The following is a 23,432-nucleotide window of genomic DNA, read 5'->3' as shown; positions in this document are numbered from 1 at the left end:
CACCGAATAAAAAATAATTTTAAAATTAAAATGGAACAAATTATATAAATACAAATCCAAATCAAAAGGAACCGATTCACTTTACATAGCCCTATCCACTTCTATGGTAGAAATGCTACTAAATTTTATAATTAAACGGTACAAAAGAATAGAATACAATTTGACAAATATGCAACATATGAGGTTAGGTAAATTTGATCATCCGCCCAAAAGTTTAAACGGCAATAATAATCTCCCATTTCAGTTTCTTCAACACGTAGCCCGAAATCTACACGTACATTTAGCATCCAATTTAGCTTCATGGTCAATCTATTTTACTCAACCACAGCTCCAAACCGAAATAAAACCAGCCTCCTTTGGTTCCAATTCTGATCTGATTCAAAATCAAAATTCAACATTTTTCTAGGAATCGATTCAGAACCAGAACCGAATTGGATGGTTCGCTCCACAAAATAGAAGTAAATGAAATGCATAATTGAATTATTTTCAAACAAAATACACAGCACAAATAAATAATCATATTCATATCTAAATTTACAAACTACAAGCTGGCTGTTAACCTACTTGTCATATATAGAAAACTTTATTGCACACTTACAGGACAAATGAACTGACACTAAATCAAGTGATTGGCGTAATAGAATATTACACAAAATCAGATTACCATATACAATAAGAAAATATGGTATTTAGTTTTCTTCCATTATCTTATTAACTGGTGCTTTCTCTTGCTTCTCTATATAAGCTGTAGGAAACCATCCAGCTTTACCTTTGCATTCCCCTTCGGACCACCCCGTCGGAGCCACCTTGTAACATTACCAATCAAAAAATGGAAAGTTTAGGCAAAGGAGAAGTAACTAAGCTCCAGATTTACAATCCAAATAGAATCAACGATAATCAAAATATAAAAATAAAATTAAAAGAAAAGTAAATATGGATGTGCACCATTTTGTTATCATTGGAAAACTGAACTGATGAAATTCAGTTATTTTGGTAGGAAGAAATTGAGTTCAGAGTTTGATTTGGTTACTAGTTCATAAAATTGTCATTTTCCAAATATTAGTATGTTCCATAGATAAAAATACTCATATTATCTTGTTATTCCCTCTGTCCCCCTTTCTCTCTTTTATTTTTCTATTTTCTCTCTCTTCTGACCTCTTTCTTCCTAAACAGCAATTCTCTCTCTATGAACACACCTGGCTAGGTAGTAAGTGCATGCCTTTTAAAGTTGCAAAAGGAGACAATGATTAGGAATTTAGGACTCAGCATCGTGCACTCTTCCTCTGAGATAGAGTCGAAGTTAGGATTTTGTGGATTATTTGTTTCCCTAGCATTGGAGGTTGTTTTGTACAGGGAGTTGTTTCATGGTTAACATCTAGTGCGCTAAGAATGTAATAAAGGTGCAAAATAACTGTTTACATACGGATTTTGGATTTTGCAATATTTACATTTTGTAATCAGATAAAACTTGCTATTGATTAGTTCAACAGAAAAAAAGGTAAATTATTTTAATTAAATAGTCCTTTATTTTAATTTCATCTAATTATTTATTTTTTTATTAATATGTAACTTCTTCTATTAGTCAATTAAAAAGTGAAAGAAAAACATAAAACGGATTATTACTTTATTAAATTACTTGGGGTATAATTATCCTTGGTTTTTTCAATTTGATTTTGATAAGATGAATACATCTTTTTTATAGAATTATTATATCAATTATACGTTAGAAAATACAAGAAAATGATTTTTCAATTCTGAGTTTATTTCAAACATAATTATATTAAATTCAATTGAATTATATGTTCTAAACTACAACATATACGGAATATGAGAAATATATTTGCAAATAAATTCTACCGAGAAATGAATTTTGCAAATAAATTCTACCGAGAAATGAATTTTACAAATAAATGAATTCATTTATGCCAAACAAGGTGTAAAACAACGATAGGTCTAAACTTTGTGACTTTGTAATTCTACCCTATTTTAAAAATTCATGTGATTTTAACTTTTTATTTCTCACCCATGGATCAGTTAATGTTATTCTTTGGTTCATATATATATATATATATATATATATATATATATTTTTTTTTTTAGTATCGGGAAAAGGGGATTCGAATTTAGATCTATTGTCAGTCCGTATTACCACTAGACAATGCCTTGGTATACATTGAAATAACATATTTTGTAATTTTTTGAAATCTATCATATTTCTGAATTTGATAAGAAATCTAGGATTTTAACATGTTGAGTATATTCAAATGATATATTAATATATTTTATAGTTATTTGAAATCCATCATATTTAAGCCTATTATCGATATCCTTCAAATTCATAAATATCACAAATTCAGACAGTGGTTTAATCAAATCTAAATCAAGATGTTCAAATTAATAAATCCAAACACAACAGAATAGAAATAAATTAAAAACCACTCCCTAAAACTTTCCTTTGTCAAGTTTCAAATCTAATTATTTAAATAGAAACCAAGAACCAAAAAGCCACCATATGAATCCTGCTAAAATAATTAAATACAATTCAGGAACTTCCTAACTACAACCACAATGGCCTATAAATGCTCTCATCCTTCTAATGATTATAATCTAGTTTGAAACTTTAATTGGTTCTTGGAAATTCCTTAATAACTTTTAGGGTTTTAGTCTATCAGATAGAGAAAGAGTTCGTGCGTTGGTGAAGGTGCAGAGGATAGAAAACTTAGGAAACTAATGTTAAAATTGGAAAAAAAAAAAGATTGCAAACAACCTTTCAAATTAGAATATATCACCTGAATTTTTAAAATAGAGTAAAATTTCAAAAGGTTGCAAAGTTCAGCATAACAAATAATTGCAAAATAAGTTAGAAAAAATAAATTGCAAGCAAACAGTCTACAGGTGATTGAATCGATCAGAAAGAGTCGAATGTACCTGACGAACCACAACATAATCATCAAGAGATAGACTTAATTCTCCTTCTGCTTGTGCATCAAATGCATGTATAACCTGCAATTATGAAGGTTGAAAAAAAAAAAACAGAACAAAAAGACACACATAAAGGAAGTGAACTGAGAATTCAAAATGAACCAATTAGAGAAATTGCACAAACACAAGTATTGATGAACAAATGAACCAAAAAAGTACAGCTTCAAGTTTACTAGTTTGGCAATTCACATAGAGAAATAATTTGGAAATCTAGTTCTGATGGAAATAAAGGACTACTTGATCAACCAGAACTAATTCTTCAATCCTTTGTATATCTAACTAAATTTCGCATAACACAGCTTCTGTATCTGCCAGTTTAAAAATGTTTGATATGAGATCTTACGGTTTACTTTTGTCTTTTCCTTTAGCTGCCTGAAGTTCTTTTATGTTCATCTTTTGTTGCTTTTACATAACCGATAGGCCTATATGTTGAAATAGAAATAGTAACATTTTCATTTGTCTAGGGATAGTTACATCCAATACCCTGAAATAGTGGAATGTGAGACCATGGAAAATTCAATCCCAAACTTTAAGATTTAAACATTTTACTTCTAACTTTTAGCTGGACTATAATACTCACCATTGCAAAAATCACTTTTGGTATTTCTTTCAACTCAATTTTGTGGGACAAAATTGGTGTAATGTTTTAAATACTCGCCAAATCAACAATTTACTTGTGTAGGCGGAGATCCAGTATTTTCTGAATCCTTATGTAAGGAATTACAAAAGAAATTCTTTCAACAGAGATGTGAATTAGGAAGGATTGGTCGATTAAATATGAACTGGAGATTCACTCTTGGAATTTCTTTCAACTCAATTTTTTGGAACAAAATTGGTTTAAAGTTTTAAATACCAGGAACAAACATCTATTTAAAACATTATCTAATACAAATTAGTTAAATGTTGCATGAAATATCCTTATACGTAATGGTTAAAATTCTCTCAACTCATTTAACACATGATTTATACAAAACAGTTAGATATATGGTTAAATTTTAAGGTTCACAAGTCAATTATTTTTGTTTGCAAAATTGAAAAGTAATAATCTTTTTCTACCCTGTAATAATTTGCTTTAGATATCTCATTCTCAAGATTTCATGGACAAAAGTGGAATAAAAATTTGAGAAAATTAAAATGTAGTGAGATCACCAGTTGCAACAATTTATAAAGCCTCGATTGACATTGTACGGTTTGAAACCATGAGGTCCTATTTGTAATAACTCATTAAATTCAAGGTGTTGGGTGTACTGATTGTTTCTTAATTTTTTGGGACAGCACCGTTTATCGTCCCAATACTTTATAGGCCTTTCCATTTAATTTCTAATGTTTTATCATTTTCGTTCTGAATAAAGACTTGAGACTGTTTAAAGTCCTCATCTTAGTCCTAAAGTGGAACACCTGGACAATCTCTAGTCTAGTGGACAATGTTAGATTGTCAATGTTACATGTACCTTCTCTTTTTCTTCTTTTCTTTCTCAATGTTCTGTTTTTTTAAATTCACTTGAGACAATAACAATCCATAAATTCAAAGCCTCAACCACCACAACCTTACTTAAACCTAAATCAATAAAACAACAGTCCAAAAAAGATAATTAAAGGTCTCATTTCAAACTAACAAATAATAACAAAAGTTTTACATAATATTACATAATATTCTCTTTCCTAAGCAATTCAACATCTTCGAATCACCACTTTTTTACCTTAGTTAAGTTGGAAAATTACGTCTTTAAAATTTGGAAGTATGGTCATTCGAAGGTCTTCTATTGGGAGTTCCTACAAAGAAGAAAAGGGAGGAAAACAAGAAAAGAGGGATGGGGGGTGGAATGAGGCAAAAAAAATTTGTCTTTTTGAAAGGATGAGGACTTTTTTTGGAAAGGGAAAAAGTAGATGTGGTGTTGACTAACAAAATCCAACATCATAGTAGCAGAATTCTATGAAAAATACAATTTTCTAACTGCAACATCAACCATACCATATCAATTTTAAAACAATGAAATGCAAAATCATGAGATATACAAAAACTTGAAAATATTTCAACTCATGGCTTATGCAAGCACAATTATGCAAAGCCGATATATTAAAGGACTTTTACTTTTAATTGATTTCTATTTTGTTTTTTTATCATGAGACAGCATTTATGTTAGTGACTGTTGAGCCCCAAAGGTCCCACACAAGATGAACATTGCAAATATATAGATGCTAAGATGGATGCATAGTCATATAAGATTGAACAAAATTAGAAATGACATATCCAACAAAGGTGCAAATAGCACACATTGAGGATAAAATGGGAGAAGGACGTCAAAGATGGTTGGTCATCTCCTGTGTCGACCTATTATAAAAAATTTAAAAATATACCCATGTGCCCCCAGTTCATAAATGCGACACATTGATGGTGAATGGTTTTAAAAGAGAAGAGGTAGACCTAGGACCTCTATGGAGAGAAGTTGTCCCAAAAGACCTACTAATTCTTAGCATTAGTGCAGAATTAGTTATGAACAGAGGAATTCATATAACAGACCACAAGTAGTTTAAGATTAAGGTTTAGTTGGTATTATATCATGAAGTAACTCCTCTAGATAAGATGGATATCCAAAGAGATCAGGAGTCTTACTTTTGCTATGAAAAATGTGTCCTTTTGATTAATATCTTTCTCATCACCAGCTCCATTAGATGTAGTATCCGGATGTATGGCTAGGGCATTCACATTTTGCTGCGTGGTAGCTGATTGTGATGAAGATTCATTTAATTGCTCCTCTGATATCATCTATCTCCAACAATAAACATTCAAAGTAGCACTAGTCATAATCTTCTGTATAAATATAAATGCAGGATATGAAATAGTTTTGACACCCGATGTTGAAAGCTCAGATGGAGTGCTAAACACAGGCATCAATCTATGGATGAACTATGTGTATGCAGTGCACGCACATGAGAGATTGCAAAGCCAGGTGTAAGATTACAAACCTCAGCATGTAATTTATCTAAAATATCAAGAACATGTTGATGATAACATCTCTCAGCATCTACCTGAAAAATAATTTCATTTCAGAAGCAGAAGCAAACAACCTTGTACGCAGATTGAGAATCAGTGAGCAGCAAAATATAGTTGAGGTGTTTATCAAATAATCAAACAACAAATGAGATTTTGTACATGTATGAAATAACTTCCCCCACAAAACATTAAAATCACAAAGAACAGCACTACACTGCAGAAACAACAGAATCAAACATTAAAAACAAGTTATCCTTTTACTAAAGCATACTGTTGACATTATGAGTTGCGTATTCCCTTTTACAACATAATTATGCAAGATTTCAATTCTCAACATTCAAGAGAATTTGATAAGGATTTTCATAGGTCTAGCAAGGAAAAGGAAAAAAGTACATGGTTAGCTAGGCTGTTTATAAACCTAAGGCTCCATTTTTTGTGAAAAAAAAAAAAAAACTTTTTAGATGATTTCTTACAAAGAAAATTTTTCTAAGAAAAAAATAAACTTTTTGTTTTTGCTTGCAATGCTTAAAATCAGTTAAAAAATATTCTTCTTTCAATAAACAAATACAAAAATTCATGTCCTTTATATTTTATGGTCTTTTTTTAACTCTTTTTTGGTTAGTGGTTGAATAGAAGAGAAAATGACACCAAAAATAGAGTAAATAGTTGCTGCAGATGCAAGCTGCACATAAATAAACTGTGGCCAGTGGACTAATAGATATGTGCTGACAAGGTTCCCTTAGAATTTTCTTGCCTTTTTATAAGTATAAGAAAGTTCGGAAAAAATCTTATCATTTTGAAAACATAAGCCCATTTCCTTGAAATGTTTTAGCTTCCATTCTAACCAACAAAATATATTTTATTGACCAATTTTTCTAATTAACCCAAACATCTACAAATGTGGAAAATGCTTTCCAATAAGGTATTTTGCAAAACAACAAAGCCTACGTCCAAATTTTAAAACTTAGAAGTTCATAATATTCAACTTTAACAAGTTATTAAGGGATAATGACACCAAAAGGTCTATAACTTTGAGCGAATTTCTATTGAACCATTTTTTTAAAACTCAAGTACATGAAAGGATGAAGTTTTCTAATGAAGAACACACGCCAATTTATCAAGGCTAGGATGCATTTGTTGTGAAAAAATGAACAATACAGAGAAGGAATAAGCCAAAACAATGGCTTTTCAACAGTGAAAACAATAATAATCTTTTGTAAGGACATGAACTTGACAAAAACTTAATGAACATACCCAATATATGGCTATAGATTCATAAGGAAAGATGTCAGAGAGACATATTTGATGTCCGTTACCCATTAACCAAACTCAAAGCAACGTAGAGAAGAAATCAAAAGTCAGACCATATCATGAGACCATGAAAGTAGCATTTTAATTGTCAATAACTTGGAAAAACAAAACCACAATATAGTAATTGTTAACCTTGACTATAGAAATGCAAGTTATTTTTAGCTTTCAGCAAGCATAATTTTAAAGAGACTTTGATGGAGCAACTGTAAGTAATGATCATGTTATCTTTCTATAATGACCAGATTAGCAATTACCCATCTACTTTCAAAAAACCCTTTAATCGTTGGGGTAACAGGAACAGGAGGACAAAGCCATTACATTATAGTTTCAGCCTTTATTAACACGTTGCATCTACCACATTAAAGCTCAAATAACAGTGAATACAGGATAACAATAAAATCAAACCTAGAAAGATAACTACAAAATAATGCAAGTAAAAGAACTTATTAAATGTAACCAAATAAGCAAATTTGGACTATCCCAATGACTCAACTGCTACTCATGCACAAACATGCATGCAGAAAAGAAATGAAATGATCAGCAGTACCATTGTAAATAGACGCTGAACTGTAGTCTGTTGCTGCTGATTTTCAACAGACAACATGGCGTCAGTTGCTTCTTTCCCAAGTGCAAGGATTGTAGATTTAAGCTCAGTCAGTCTTGATTCTGCACTTCGAAGCCTCATGCAATTCTCTGCAGATATGTCGGATTCCCTGATCTTTGATCGACGCCTCAACACTTCAGCAGCCTGATGAGAAAATAACCATTATGAATCCACTAAGATTCTTCCACCACAAGACACCCATGGGATGCCAAAGATGAAGGATTACCTGGGCTTCAACCTCTTGGCGGAGTTTTTCATAACAACGTGTTAAATGGCGAGCATCCTCCAAAGGAGCTCCTGTTACCATGGCTCGAAGAGGCACAGAAACCTAAATACCAAAAATCTGTGACAGAATCAGAAACATTAAAGGAAATGCAAAAATAACAAGGCTGCTAAAGACATCACTATTAGCACACCATTCATGGTGTCCATGCACATGATTTAAATGTACAAGTTCTTCTTCTAATATCACCACATTGCTTAGTTTCTTCATGACATCAATAGCCATCTGACTATCACTTGTCCAAATGCTAAATCCTAATATCAAACATAGTCAATATATTAGATTGGGACTGGATTAAGGTATATCCTATTACAAATTCGCCAAATGAAAATATTAAATTCAACAAATCCACGAATTTTGAAATTTAGATATATGATCACTATTTTGGACCAAACACCTTATGGACAATATAATATCTCGACATTTTACTATATGATGATAATGATAGCTTTGACAAATTTAACTTTCAAAGGAGTCTATTCAACCCAAAAGCTTAAGCCATTAAGTGGGAAGGCTCAAAAACCACATAAGCAAAGACATGCATGAGTGCAAGAAATATGCACACGCCACTTGGGATCTCTCCTGGCTATTTAGAATGACAAGGCGGCTTACCAAAAAAATAAAGCAAACTGTAGAAGAAGATATTTGTGGAAGCTACCTGAAGTTTCCCTTTCAAAGGCTAGAGTTTGGAAAGTTAGGAACCGAGTTAGAATAGCAAAAGAAAGGACTTGAATCTTCTTATAAAGAACATTTTTAACCATTTCAATCACATTTAGCCCCTCAAATTCTCAACAACAACCCCACCCCCACTCTTTTCCTTCCCTCATCCCCTCCCATTTCCTTTCTTCAAAAGAGGTCCACCATCTTTAATCAAAGCAATAATTATTCTGGGGGAATTATTAGCTTCTATTATTTGAATGTACACAAGTTCTGAAGCACAGAGTTATCCCTCAACATCTGAAAGATAAAGATGAAAAGAAAGTATAAAAGAGCTGTTTTATCTCGGCTCTGCATCGAATTACCAAATAGGAGAGCTATGAAATTTGGCCAAGAAGACCAAATTTATAACATCTTTATCATAAAAATAGATAAACTGATAAAAAGGAGAAAGGATGTATTAGTAAATCAACACCATACAAAAATAAACAAGAGAAAAACACAGAGAGAGAAAGGTGACAACAAAAATGGTGCAATGTGCCAAATTCCACAGGGCCACCTGTGTTTCACATGAAAGAGAGAGTTCCAAATGCCTTGCAGAGTCTAGCATGTTTTGTTATATAGAAGAATAGGAGAAATCATGAAATTAAAATTAAAAAAATGAAGAAAATGCTCTCAGCAATTAAAGTGCATAGGCTAGACCAATGAAAAATATGCATGAGGAGGTTCCTAAGGACTGCCTATTTTTATTACAAAACTGGAACAGGTGAGAAATTTACCTGATCACTGAGGATTCCAAGTAAATTTTCCCTCTCGTTTTCCATTAAATTATGAGATGTACCAAATTGAAGAACAGCTCTTGCAACATGAGAATTCAAGCTTTGATTATCAGCTCCATATTTGCAACAATCTTCAGCCAACTTTCTCTCTGAAATATTTGTACAAAATTCATCTACCAGCATTGTCAAGGAAATAAATGCAACAAAAAGAGCAAAATTGTACTCACCTATCTCCATTTGCTTTGAACTTGCAGATATAAAACCTTCAATTCCACGAACAATATTCTTTTGAAAATGCTGTGGAGTATACGAAAAATTAAGGTTTTGGTCAAATTAAATCATTATTTCATGTATATTAAAAATTTAATCAAATTGACTCCTAATTGACGTATCACGTGTTGCTTAGTACAAGTGAAAGAAAAAACCTGAATGTTCCAAATATTTTTAATGTCTGATTGAATAATATTTTAAAAAAACATGATCAGATCTCAAACTGTCAAGTATTACCTTAGCTGACCTGGTAGAATTGTACAGATTTTGAAGATGTTGATAACGCTGAAATTCTGCTTCATCAATGGTAACAGTTTCACTACCAAAATGTCCCAAATGTTTCAATACGGCCTGCAAAATGAACATTTAACTCACAGATTGATTAAGTTGTTATGGATGAAATGACATGAAAATAGAACTTAGTATGCTAAGAATACAATTTCATTTGCCCTACAGTTTTTTATTAGTAATATGCATCAAGCTTTGGCCCATGGCATCTTCTTGATTGGACATGATAGAAAAATGAAAGTACACAAGATGGTATAATCAATGTGGCTTGATACAAATTAGATTTTATGTCATTAAAAACATTGATGCATATCTTTGTGCCCAAAAAAAGAAATTAAAAAGAACAGAAGAATGCAAGAATTGTAATAAAGAGTAATAAAATCTAATTACTAAAAATATAAATAAAAATTTCTAAGTCATCCAACAAGAAAATTTCTTGTTATGTTGCAGTCCATCTAAACTCCACGGAGCATTTGAATAGAATGGACCAAGAATAATCCATCCTAAGCCAAGATAAGGATTTGAATAAGTGGCCATTTATTGTAAAGATAACAATAAAATACTTCCAAGGTGGTTTCCCCTCTTGCAAAACATTGCATTTAAGATTAACTGCCATATGAAATAGGCAAGAGTACATAGCATTCACCAAATTGATGTGAGACCCAGATTTGAGACAAGGTTCCCACATGTTGGGAATGCTTGCACGCAAAGAAGTTAACCCAAGAAGTTAGGGCATGTGTCATAAGTGATGCAGCAGAAAGAACAAAGGTGTAAGCTATGATGCACTTACGCCTTTAATGAAGTGCATGCAGTATTATATACCTGTTTACACATGCATTTACTTAACATGTGCCCATCACATACTGATCACATTAAACCATATCCAACAGAAAAAAAATAAAAAAGGAAAATTTTTATACATTTAATGACACAATAGACAATTTAAGTCTCTTTTACAATAACTTTTTAGTGCATTCCACTAAAATAAAGAAAACATAGAGTTTAAGTTAAGAATTAGTAGAAAATAATGAAGAGATAAATTCCCATGATAATTAGTAGTAATTATCTTGGTAAACTTTATTCTGAATATGCAAGCAATGCTGGATGAAGGCTTTTAAGTTTCACATTGATGTAAACATTTTATTACAGATTATAGATGAAATTTCTTTTCCTGTATGAATGGGATTTTCTTGTATGCAAACACGCATAGGCAACATGTCCCCAACATGTCATGTCTTTGATTTTCAAAAATTCATGTGTCACGCTCATGCATCATTTGTATTGCATTTCCTAGAGTGAAATAGGACCAATATGGTCTTATAACTGACGTTCCACACACTTTGGGACATAGATGAAGGTTATTAAAAACTAGAAGGTTCGCCCTGTATTGGTTGTTCATCATGGAAATTTAAGGTACTGATATGGGACTATTAATTCACAACATGTCCCCAACATATCATGTCTTTGATCTTCAAGAATTCATGTGTCACGCTCATGCATCATTTGTATCGCATTTCCTAGAGTGAAATAGAACCAATATGGTCTTATAGCTGAGGTTTCACACAGTGTGGGGACATAGATGAAGGTTATTAAAAACTAGAAGGTTCTCCCTGTATTTGTTGTTCATCATGGAAATTTAAGGTACTGATATGGGACTATTAATTCATAACCATATCACTTGATACAGAAGAATAAGAGCATTACAGGCCGACAATGTACGACCAATCTCGATTTAAAAACCCAAAAACTACAGCCTCCTTTTTTCCTGTTGACAACCTATTCTCACCTATATAACAGTAAAAACACTTATTCTCCTCTCTTCATTTCCATTTCAGCCCCATAGCATCTTATTGTTTTGACATCAAAATACTTGAGTTCAATTGCAAGAGTTGCGTTCAAAGCTATGTGCAAAGGAATTAATTTGGCCTTTTTAAGCTGTTTGGCTTTTATTTAATTTAAACAACTATAATCGTTAGAGACTTAGATCTATAAAATTATTGCAATTAAATTATTGTTTGAATGTTGACTTGAATGAATTTATGGATTAAAAACTTAAATAAATTTTAGCATTAGTGTTACAGTCTGATATGATCCTATACCAGAACATTGCTGCAAGCGCAATTGATATTGTATCAATACCATTATTTAAAACTCATGTAAATGTGAGTAAAGAATAACTTAATTCAAGGAGTTAGGTTGTCCCCCCATACGTAATGAAAACATCCAAAACACAAGCAACCACCCAACACCATAAACTGCTTGGATCTTGCCACCAAGTAGCTTAAGCTATAGGCTTGTTTTTGGATTCTAAAACCGAACAGGTGCATTTAGTGGTGAGTATATTTCATATTGGGTTGCCTATGTTTTCAGGTACATTACAAAGTCTAGAACTGATTTAAAAGTCATATTTCTTTATTAATGTTGGTCAAGATCCATAAATATCTGATGTAAAAGAGGAAAAAGAAACTCACGAGGTATTCTAATGTAGATCTTGCTCCTTGATAATTTTAGGTTTTCCTTGCAAATTTTGCTATTTGTGAATTTTTCTATTTGTATTTTTCTTTATTAGTTAGACTTTTATTGTTATTTAATAAAGATATAAAGTGCTGTTAATTTCATTTTTACTGATATAAGTCAAATTTGGAAGTTGTATACTGAACAAGCGCAAACAATGGAATTGAGTAGTTTGAGTTTATCAGAAGCAATGTCAGCATATCACATTATCCCTCTTTGCTTATTTTATTTATTTATTTATTTTTCTCTCCTTTCTCTTTGTTTCTTTTAGAAGCTGCCTGTTAGGTAACAATTTTAGTATACCCAACAAGCAATAAACTATCCCTTCCCCTCATTCTAGTTAGTCCCTAAACTAATTCTATCATTCGACCAGCATAAGCAATCATTTCAACATAATTTTTTCCTCTCTTTTTTATCTGCTAATTAAACTTTAGAAAAACCTATACAAACTTAATACTAGTTATGCTTGCTTTGCCCATCATACAAAAAATTTATAGAAAGAAGTATTACTTGGCAGATCACTCAAATTATCCTACATCAAGAGATTCAATAGATGCCACCCTATTAAAAGATGTCAACTTTCCTAGGATACAAAATCTAAAAATAGAAAACTACCTAATAATTAAATATCTCCATCTAAATCATCCTCAAGAAGCAAATAATCTAAGTTCTAGGAGGATAGAACCCTCCCAAATTGCCAAGGCAATTAGAGTTGAATGAGCCAGCTCAGTGCAAAATTTCCTCTTGAATTAGCATTAAAGGCATATTGTTCTTCCATATTTTACTTGAAAAAATGAAAATCCATCACAGCGAGTTGAGACTAATTAAAACTTAAATAATAAAAATTCAATATCTTTCACTAAGTTAAAAAGCAAAAATAAAATCATGCACTGATACACAACCCACCAACAAGTTGGAAAACCAGATTAAAACCAAAAATACAAAAACAGAGAGAGTGAGAGAGAGAGAGAGAGAGAGAGAGAGAGAAAAGAAAAAGAAAAACTTACTTGCTGTTGCTTGGCAACTTGCTCTCTAAGTCTTGTAGCTTGCTTCTTTATGGCCTCCATATCTAAAAACTAACCCAATTAAAGCAAAACAAAAACCCTACTAATTGACTTACACTTAAGAGAGTTTGTATCAGTGTCAGTATCAGTATCAGTGGAAACAGTTGAAAATCAATCAATTATGACATTGATGAGGGGAGAATTGGAAGTTTCATATCTCCTTGCCTAAACTTGGGGCACATAAAGAGCGACAGTTTGATCGGGAAAGGATGCCCTTTACAGTAAACAGAAACGAACAGTAGACAATAAAAGATGAGAGAGAAACTGTACAAGGAAAGCGAAAACTGTCTTTGTAAAGAGAGAATTTTCAAGGAAAGCGTTTTGACCTTTGGTGCGCCGACGCACGCACGCACGCACGTGCTAAAGGAATTTGGGGAAGGGAATGGTTAAAAAAAAAAAAGGAAATTAATTATTTAGTTCTCAAGGTTTGACAAAACTATTTAAATAGTACTGCATTTCAAACAAATACATAGAATCTCTCTGATATTTGCCTCCGTTAATCTAAGTAGTCCATTTTTCCGTTAATTCATAATGAAAGGACGAAAATACCCCAGACAGTATGAAAGCCACCTCTTCTGTTGTTTTCTCAAAGAAAGACACAAATAATTTTATTTTTCTACTATTATCTGTCTCCCTCCCGTATCTACGCCATTCTCCCTCTCTCCCTCCAACCCACAGCCACTTTTTGTCATGGTTAATCTCTGGCTTGCACTAGTTTCTATACTCTCTCTATGTCTTTCTTTCTGTTGTGGGGTCCCTCCGACATGTGGGACCCACATACATTTGAAAAGAAAAAAAATATATATAAAACACGTTTTTTGTTTTGGTGGCAGTCAAAGAGGGACTGTCGAACAAATAAAAAAAAAACACGTTCATTTTGTTATTCAAAGGACGGTGCCAAAGAAAGAAAGAAAAAAAGGAAAAGTAAACGCGTGATTAACGCGTCCACTGCGTCCCCTTCTCCTATAAAAAGGAGAAGGTTTTCCTTCATTAATATGTACAAAAACAAAATATATAAAATAAGAATACACTATTGAGTGTAGAAAATTTTAAAAAAGGGTTCCTAAAATTGGGAAAGAGAGAAAATAGTGAGGATTGAAATTTTAGGGTGTTTTTGTTAAACACTTAGAGTACCACTATTTTTTGTAATATCTTTTGTACCTACTATTTTTAGTAGAAGAATTATTCGGAGTTTTTGTCCCGTGGACGTAGCCTATAACAGTTGAAGGGTGAACCACGTAAATCTCGGTGTTCTTATTTTTTCATCTGGCATTTACGGTAATTATTTAATTTTTACCGTGATTATTATTTCTGGTGGATTCGATCGTCAATATTCAATATTTAATTATTGGAGGTATATGTGGTAATAGTAATTTTATTTTACTTTTACCACCGGAATTTTTCCGCGGGCCCCACTCAGGATTAGTTATAATCCTAACAACTGGTATCAGAGCCTTTGGTTGGTAAATTCTGTCAAAGTTACTATTCACGTGAATAGTGAAATTTTGTCAGATTCAGAATTCAGCATGGCTAACGATGGGGCAATAATTAAATTGACGGATTCGAACTATTCAATGTGAAAATCCATAATGGAGGACTACCTCAATTGCAAAGATCTGTATGATCCAATTGAAGGTGACAGTGCAAAGCCGGAAGAAATGAAGGAAAGGCAGTGGGAGAAATTAAAAAAGCAGACATTGGGTATAATACGCCAATGGATAGATGCTAGCCTGTACAACCATGTGAGAAATGAAAAAGATCTCTAAGTTCTCTGGAAGAAATTAGAGAATATGTACGAGGCTACGAATGCTCAAGGAAAAGTCTTCATGATGCGTAAAGTCATGAACTTGAAGCTGTCAGAGGGGCGATCAATTACACAACACCTGAACGATTTTGAAGGACTCGTAACTGAGTTAGCAATTAGCGGTATGTCCTTAGAAGACGAGATGCAAGCATGCCTACTGTTGGGATCTCTACCGGATAGCTGGGATACTCTTGTGGTATCATTGAGTAACTCAGCTCCAAATGGTGTGGTAACGATGTCTATAGTAAAGAATAGACTATTTAATGAAGAACTACGAAGAAGAGATGTTGCCAGTACCAGTTCACAAGCCCTTGTCACAGAGAATAGGGGCCGGAGCAAGAGTAGAGGTCCAAGACATGTAAAGTCAGGTGGTAGATCCAAGTCCAGAGAGATGAGAAAATATTACCATTGCGGTAAGGAGGGTCATCTCAAAAGAAATTGTCGTTTACTCAAACAGGATAATGCAAACCGAAGACAGGAGAATGACAGAAATACATCTGCTACAGTCTTAGGAGAAGATGGTGAGGTGACTTTAGTCACTCATGATGCAGATTGCTGTCATGTTGGAGATGCAGATACCGAGTGGATAGTAGACTCCAGTGCTTCATACCACTGTGTTCCAATAAGGGAATATTTTTCCACTTATAAAGCAGGAGACTTTGGCACTATTAAAATGGGAAATAATAGTGTCTTGCAAGTGGTGGGAATCGGTGATATCTGCATAAAGACAAGTGTCGGGTGCACATTAACACTTAAAAATGTGAGACATATTCCCGATCTTCGGTTGAACCTGTTATCTATGAGCGTACTGGACAAGGAAGACTATCACCATCATACAGGTGGCGGTAATTGGAAACTCATCAAAGGGTCTTTGGTGGTGGCGAGAGGAAAATTATGTTGCTCGCTATATAAGACGCATGCAATAATATGTGCGAGACAACTAAATACAGTTGCAGATGATGCTTCACCAAATTTTTGGCATAGGCGGCTGACGCACGTTAGTGAGAAAGGGTTGAATATGTTGGCTAAGAAGTCCCTCATTCCATTAGCCAAAGGTAAAATAAACCCTTGTGATTATTGTTTGTTTGGGAAGCAACATCGGGTCTCATTTTTGAAAAGCTCTAGAAGGAGAGACAACAAGTTGGAGTTGGTACACTCTGACGTATGTGGTCCCATGGAGGTAGAATCACTTGGAGGAAGTAGGTATTTTCTTACCTTCATTGATGATTTCTCGTGGAAGACATGGATATATTTGTTGCGCACAAAAGACCAAGTATTCAAGCACTTTCAGCAATTCCATGCGATGGTGGAAAGGGAGACTGGAGTGGCATTGAAGTGTTTGCGTACGGATAATGGTGGTGAGTATATATCTAAGGAGTTTAGAGATTATTGTAGTCAGCACGGTATCAGGCATGAAAAAAGACAGTTCCTGGTACGCCTCAACACAATGGCGTTGCTGAACGGATGAATCACACCATTATTGAAAGAGTCAGATCCGTGCTCAAAATGGCCAACTTACCTAAGCCATTTTGGGGAGAAGCTGTCAATACTGCTGTCTACCTAATCAACCGACTACCTTCAGCACCATTGGATTTTGATATCCCGGAGAAGGTCTGGACAAGTAGAAATATTTCATACTCTCACCTGAGGGTATTTGGCTGCAAGTCATTTATGCATGTTCCAAAGGAGCAGAGATTAAAGCTTGATGACAAGTCAGTTCCTTGCACTTTTGTTGGTTATGGAGATGAAGAGTTTGGCTACAGGTTGTGGGACCCAGTGAAAAAGAAAGTTGTCCGGAGCCGAGACGTAGTATTCCACGAGAATGAGATCGTGGCAGATACAATTTGTGAAGAATCCACAAGTGATGGTGTTATTGATATTACACCGGGAAGCATTCCTACAGATGATGCCACAGGAGGAGGAATGCCAGAATCAGAACAAGAAGAAGAAGAAGAGCCAGTCATAGGGGATTAAGAGACAATTGTAGATGATAACAGAGATGCAGAGGGTGTTGAGCAGGGGGAGCCAGAGAACCCCATTACACCAGAAGGAGTTGAACTTCAGTTGAGAAGGTCAACCAGAGAGCACCAACCATCTACAAGGTACCTTAGTTCTGATTACATTTTGATTACTGATGAGGGGGAGCCAGAGAGCTTCCAAGATGTGCAATCTTGCAAAGATAGAGATTGCTGGAGAAAGGCCATGCAAGAAGAGATAAATTCTTTAAAAAAGAATGACACGTATGAGTTGGTGAAACTTCCAAAAGGGAAGAGAACATTCAAGAACAAATGGGTGTACAAACTGAAGAAAGATGATGACAACCTAGTGAGGTACAAAGCTCGATTGGTCGTCAAAGGCTTCAATCAAAAGAAAGGTATTGACTTTGATGAGATTTTTTCACCAGTTGTGAAAATGAGTTTCTATTCGAGTTATACTAGGTCTTGTAGCCAATTTGAATCTTGAGTTAGAGCCGCTTGATGTGAAGACCGCATTCTTGCATGGGGATCTAGAGGAAGAAATCTATATGGAACAACCAAAAGGTTTCAAGGTCAAGGAAAAAGAGGACATGGTTTGTTGCTTGAAGAAGAGCTTATACGGGTTGAAACAAGCACCGCGACAGTGGTATAAAAAGTTTGATTCTTTCATGGTGAATCAAGGATACAAAAGGACAAATGCAGATCCTTGTGTATATGTTCAGAAATTCCCTGATGGTAAATTTATCATCCTTCTCTTATATGTTGATGATATGCTAATCGTTGGACCAGATGCACACATGATTAGCAAGTTAAAGAGTGATTTGTCAAAAGCATTTGACATGAAGGATTTGGGATCGGCAAGGCGAATTCTCGGAATGGAGATTATTCGAGATAGAAAATCCTGCAGGTTATGGTTATCGCAGGAAAAATATATTGAACGAGTTCTAGAGAGGTTCAGTATGAAAAATGCTAAACCATTTAGCACTCCGCTTGCTGCTCACTTCAAGTTGAGTAAGAAATCCTACCCATCAACAGAGAAAGAAAAAGGAGAGATGTCAAATGTTCCATATTCTTCAGCAGTCGGAAGTTTGATGTACGCAATGGTGTGTACGAGACCAGATATCACTCATGCAGTTGGCGTTGTGAGCCGATTTCTGTCAAATCCCCAGAAGACACATTGGGAAGCAGTGAAGTGGATCTTCAGATACCTGAGAGGAACTTCAAAGTTATGTTTAACTTTTGGAGGTGAAAAGGCTGTACTTGTTGGTTACACAGATGCAGATATGGCCGACGATCTTGATGAAAGAAAATCTACATCAGGTTACCTATTTACATTCTCAGGGGGAGCTATTTCATGGCATTCAAGATTACAAAAATGTGTTTCGTTATCAATGACCAAAGCAGAGTACGTTGCAGCAACGGAAGCAGGAAAGGAAATGCTTTGGTTAAAACGATTTTTTCAAGAATTGGGTGTGCAGTAGGAAGAATATATAGTTTATTGTGATAGTCAAAGTGCGTTAGACTTAAGCAAAAATACTATGTATCATGCACGGACGAAGCACATTAATGTAAGATATCATTGGCTTAGACTTGCCATTGAAGAGAAGCAGTTTCAGTTGCGAAAGATCCACACAGACAGAAATGCTGCAGATATATTGACAAAGGTCATTCCGAAGGAGAAGTTTGAGCTATGTGTCAAAGCAGCAGGGATGGAGAGTCCCACCATGTAGTCGGGAGGGGGAGAATTGTTGTGGGGTCCCTCCGACATGTGGGACCCACACACATTTGAAAGGAAAAAAAAATATATATAAAACACGTTTTTTGTTTTGGTGGCAGTCAAAGAGAGACTGCCGAACAAAGAAAAAAAAAACACGTTCATTTTGTTATTCAAAGGACGGTGCCAAAGAAAGAAAGAAAAAAAGGAAAAGTGGACGCGTGATTAACGCGTCCACTGCGTCCCCTTCTCCTATAAAAAGGAGAAGGTTTTCCTTCATTAATGTGTACAAAAACAAAATATATAGAATAGGAATACACTATTGAGTGTAGAAAATTTTAGGAAAGGGTTCCTAAAATTGGGAAAGAGAGAAAATAGTGAGGATTGAAATTTTGGGGTGTTTTTGTTAAACACTTAGAGTACCACTATTTTTTGTAATCTCTTTTGTACCTACTATTTTTAGTAGAAGAATTATTCGGAATTTTTGTCCCGTGGACGTAACCCATAATAGTTGAAGGGTGAATCACGTAAATCTCGGTGTTCTTATTTTTTCATCTGGCATTTACGGTAATTATTTAATTTTTACCGTGATTATTATTTCTGGTGGATTCGATCGTCAATATTCAATATTTAATTATTGGAGGTATATGTGGTAATAGTAATTTTATTTTACTTTTACCACTGGTATTTTTCCGCGGGCCCCACTCGGGATTAGTTATAATCCTAACACTTTCTCCTCCTCCATTCTCATCCACCAACAACCATTCTTTATGATGGTTAATCTATTTCCCTCTCTTTCTCACGTTTATTCTGTATGGTTTGGTGGATTTTCTGTATTTTCCTTCAATTTTTGTTGATTGGAAAGATATTTTATTTTTGTAATTTTGCTTCAATTTTGTTGATTTTAAAGAGAATTTCATAAATCGTTTTTCCCTTTTTGCGAAATTTATTTATAAAGTAGATTTGATTTTTTGATTCTTTTTTTTATTTACATACTAATTAACACCATGACCAGAGGCTATGCTGAGGAAAAGGAACCCAGCAAGAGTTATTGCTTTGTCAAATATATGTTTCAAAGCAATTTCTTGGCTAATAACTATACTTTCTCTTTTCTTTTCAAATTCCTCATGAAAGTCACACCTGCCTTAGCCGCCGGTTGCACCATGGTTGTCAACCAGTAAAGCAGTTTCCTCTTTCAGCTCTCTATTTGCCCATCTCTCTGTACTAGTGAGTTTGCAATGCTTTTTTTTTTTTTTTTTAAATCCTAGCAAAAATGGCCCAACACTAGTGACTTTGACATGTTGCGACTCAAGCCATGTTAAACACTTTGTTTCATGCTCACCATCTGTTTGATTATATCAATAGCCCAACACAGTAAATAGGTGATGCGGTGCCATTGGGTATACCTATTGATAAGGTCAAGTTTAATAGGAAAGTTTTGCATCGTATGATAGAAGATATAAAGTTACATTTAGTATAATACTTTGAAATCAGTTTTACCGGATCCACAGAAGTTAGCCAAAAAAAAAAAAAAACATTAAATGATGATCGAAAATGAACAAATTAGAAAATATTAAAATGCAATTAAAAGTCAAAGGATGAGATTTGGGGATTAATAATGATAAGAAATGAGAAATATATATGGATGATGGAGATGATAAAAAATGAGAAAAGGAGTTAGTAGTATGGATTTATAAGGGCATTTTAGTCATTTTAGTAAAAATTAACGGCAAAAAGTATACTTTTTGGACGGAAAGACTTGGGTATTTGACGGAGGCAAATCTCAGGAATGTTCTAAATATTTATATAAATAGTAAAGACTACTTGAATAATTTTGTCAAAACTCAAAGACTAAATAATAAATTTCCCTGAAAAAATTGGGTAAATTTATAAATTTTCATCAAAATTTTGTGATGCATTAACTTTTTTTTTTTTTTTTTTTGGTCTAAAGGAGAGCAAAGCTCAAGAGCCTATGCATAGAACCGGGGATAGGCTATCCCTGTGATATCATGCGATAACCAATAGTCCACACCTATGGGAGGGTCAACCAATAAGTGAGTTCCCAAAGGATAATTCCTTGCTAACTTGAAAAGGAAATCAGCTCCAAAATTGGCTTCCCTATATATGTGAACAATATTGCAATTCCAAGAGAGCTATAGTATCTGCTGAATATCTATCACAAGTTGTTGAAGCCACTGCAGATTGCAAACTCCCTGTAATCATTTGGATAACCACTGAGTTGTCACATTCCACTATTAGGTGTTCAATGCCTAGGGACTTAGCAATTTTTAAACCCTCAAGAATCGCCCATTACTCAACACCTGGAACTGAAGCAATACCAATCTTAGACACAAAGCCATGCACCCAGTTACCCTTCAAATCTCGTAACAAGCCTCCTGTATAAGCAACTCATCAGTGTTCAATTTGAAGAAAAGGTGGGGGGGGGGGGGGAGAGGAGCCTAGGCAATCCCAAATTGTACAAGCTTCTTCCAAAGCATACGGCTTTCTCCAAAGTTTCTGCCTCACAGCATTCTCCCTAGGAACAAAACCTTCCAACACTTTAGCCATGGAAAATTCTTTATAGGCCACAAAAATATTCCTAGCTAACACTCCAATGGGAATATGCTTCTCTTGAAAAAGCCATATGTTCCTTTTAGCCCAAATCTTTCAACAAGCAACTGCAAAAACGGTAGACTATGGCAAACCCGATACATGTGTTTCCTTCGAACTTAGATTTGCTAGAACCCAGGTACTAAACGAAGCAGTATTATCAATAAAGTTAACAGAAGATGGAACTTGAATGACCAACTAGACTTGGCTCACATAACAGTAGTCACGACACATATGCAGGCCATTTTCATAAGCTCCCAAATAAATAAAGCAAGCTGGGGAATCTGTTAAATGCCTGCGCGACCTCTCACTGTAGGTGAGGAGTTTATTATGAAAAGCAAGCCTGTAACATCCTACTGAATCGAATCGTTGCATATACATGAGTCGAGTCGGGTCGAACTAGAAACCGGTTAACGCCAGAGTGGGGTAAAATGGAATGTACCATAAATAAGTAAAAGAAGTGGACTTACTTGAATGAAACAAAAAGATCAAAGTATAAGGAGTAGGACTTACTTGCACTAAAATAGAAAGTTTAGGTATTAAAACGTAACATATGGAAAATTTAGGTACTATTTGGTAATTTTTAACACACAATCAAAGATATATTTGGACTACACGAGACTTCCATTTCAGTTTGCTTTCTTCATTTTCTTCATCTTCATCTTCAACGTCTTCTTCTTCATCTCCATCTTCCTCTTCATCTCCTCTTGTCTTTCTCTTCATCTCCTTCCTTTCTCCATCACTTTTCATGTGATTTAAACACTAAATTCAACCTAGAACTCTATCCAAGTAAGTAGCCTTTCTTAAATTTCATACTTTTGTGATATTTTAGATGATTTATAAGAGTTATGATGTATAGGAGAGGGGAGCTCAAAGTTGGAGGAAAAGGAAGCTAAGAAGAAGATTTAAAGCTCTTTTGGTTGAAGGTTTGATATCTCTTTTAGTTTTTCACATTTTCTTGCATGAACACTTCTGTAGTGTGTGGATAATGCAAAGATATGTTGCTGAATGTTGAATTAGAGGTCTGTAAATGGTGATAAAGCATGGGATGAATTGAATGAATGAAGTAGACATTGAATTCATGCTGAACCAGGTTTGTTGGATCACTGACCAGTAACTTAACCCTGATTTTGACTCTATTTAACAATGGAATTAGGGAGTGTTATAGAAGAGTTATTTGTTCCTATATGTTTTAGCTGTCCATGAGTTTTTGAATCACCTAAATTGGAGTTATAAATTGAGAGATATGACCAAAATAGTACAGACTAGGCAGGCTGGAAACCACCAGTCTGGGCGGACTGGACGTTGCTCATTTAGGTAAATATTTGACTACCTTACCAACGTCATTAAGAGATGTGGTAGAAGACAAATTTGTACCCTAATGTGTTAGCTAACCATAGAATTCAGAATCACTTAAATTGGAGTTATAAATTGAGATCTGTGACTAAAATAGTATAACCTGTGCAGGCTGGAACCCAACAGCAGGGCAGACTGACAGTTGCTACTTGAGCTCAATGTTTGACTACCTTACCAATGTAATTAAGAGATGTGGTAGAAGACAAATTTGTATCCTAATGTGTT

At 34.3% G+C, this 23,432-nt stretch overlaps 1 protein-coding gene across 1 annotated transcript; it reads right to left on the bottom strand.

The window, feature by feature from the left end:
- Nucleotides 1-459: 459 nt before the first annotated feature.
- LOC105632655 (SH3 domain-containing protein) lies at nt 460-14,065 on the bottom strand. Its single transcript, XM_012215095.4, has 10 exons — nt 13,691-14,065; nt 10,119-10,232; nt 9,839-9,908; nt 9,612-9,760; nt 8,119-8,220; nt 7,836-8,036; nt 5,950-6,012; nt 5,597-5,749; nt 2,929-3,003; nt 460-806 (listed from the first exon to the last, which is right to left on the bottom strand). The coding sequence occupies exons 1-10, from the start codon at nt 13,748-13,750 to the stop codon at nt 690-692; spliced, it is 1,104 nt and encodes a 367-aa protein (XP_012070485.1). The 5' UTR covers nt 13,751-14,065; the 3' UTR covers nt 460-689.
- Nucleotides 14,066-23,432: the final 9,367 nt, after the last annotated feature.

This window comes from Jatropha curcas, chromosome 11, assembly GCF_041381405.1.
Source record: "Jatropha curcas cultivar XTBG-Jc1 chromosome 11, XTBG_Jcur_1.0, whole genome shotgun sequence".
In the NCBI taxonomy this organism is placed as follows: Eukaryota; Viridiplantae; Streptophyta; class Magnoliopsida; order Malpighiales; family Euphorbiaceae; genus Jatropha; species Jatropha curcas.
Note: the sequence above shows the minus strand (reverse complement) of the source record. Positions and strands in the feature narration are given on the sequence as shown.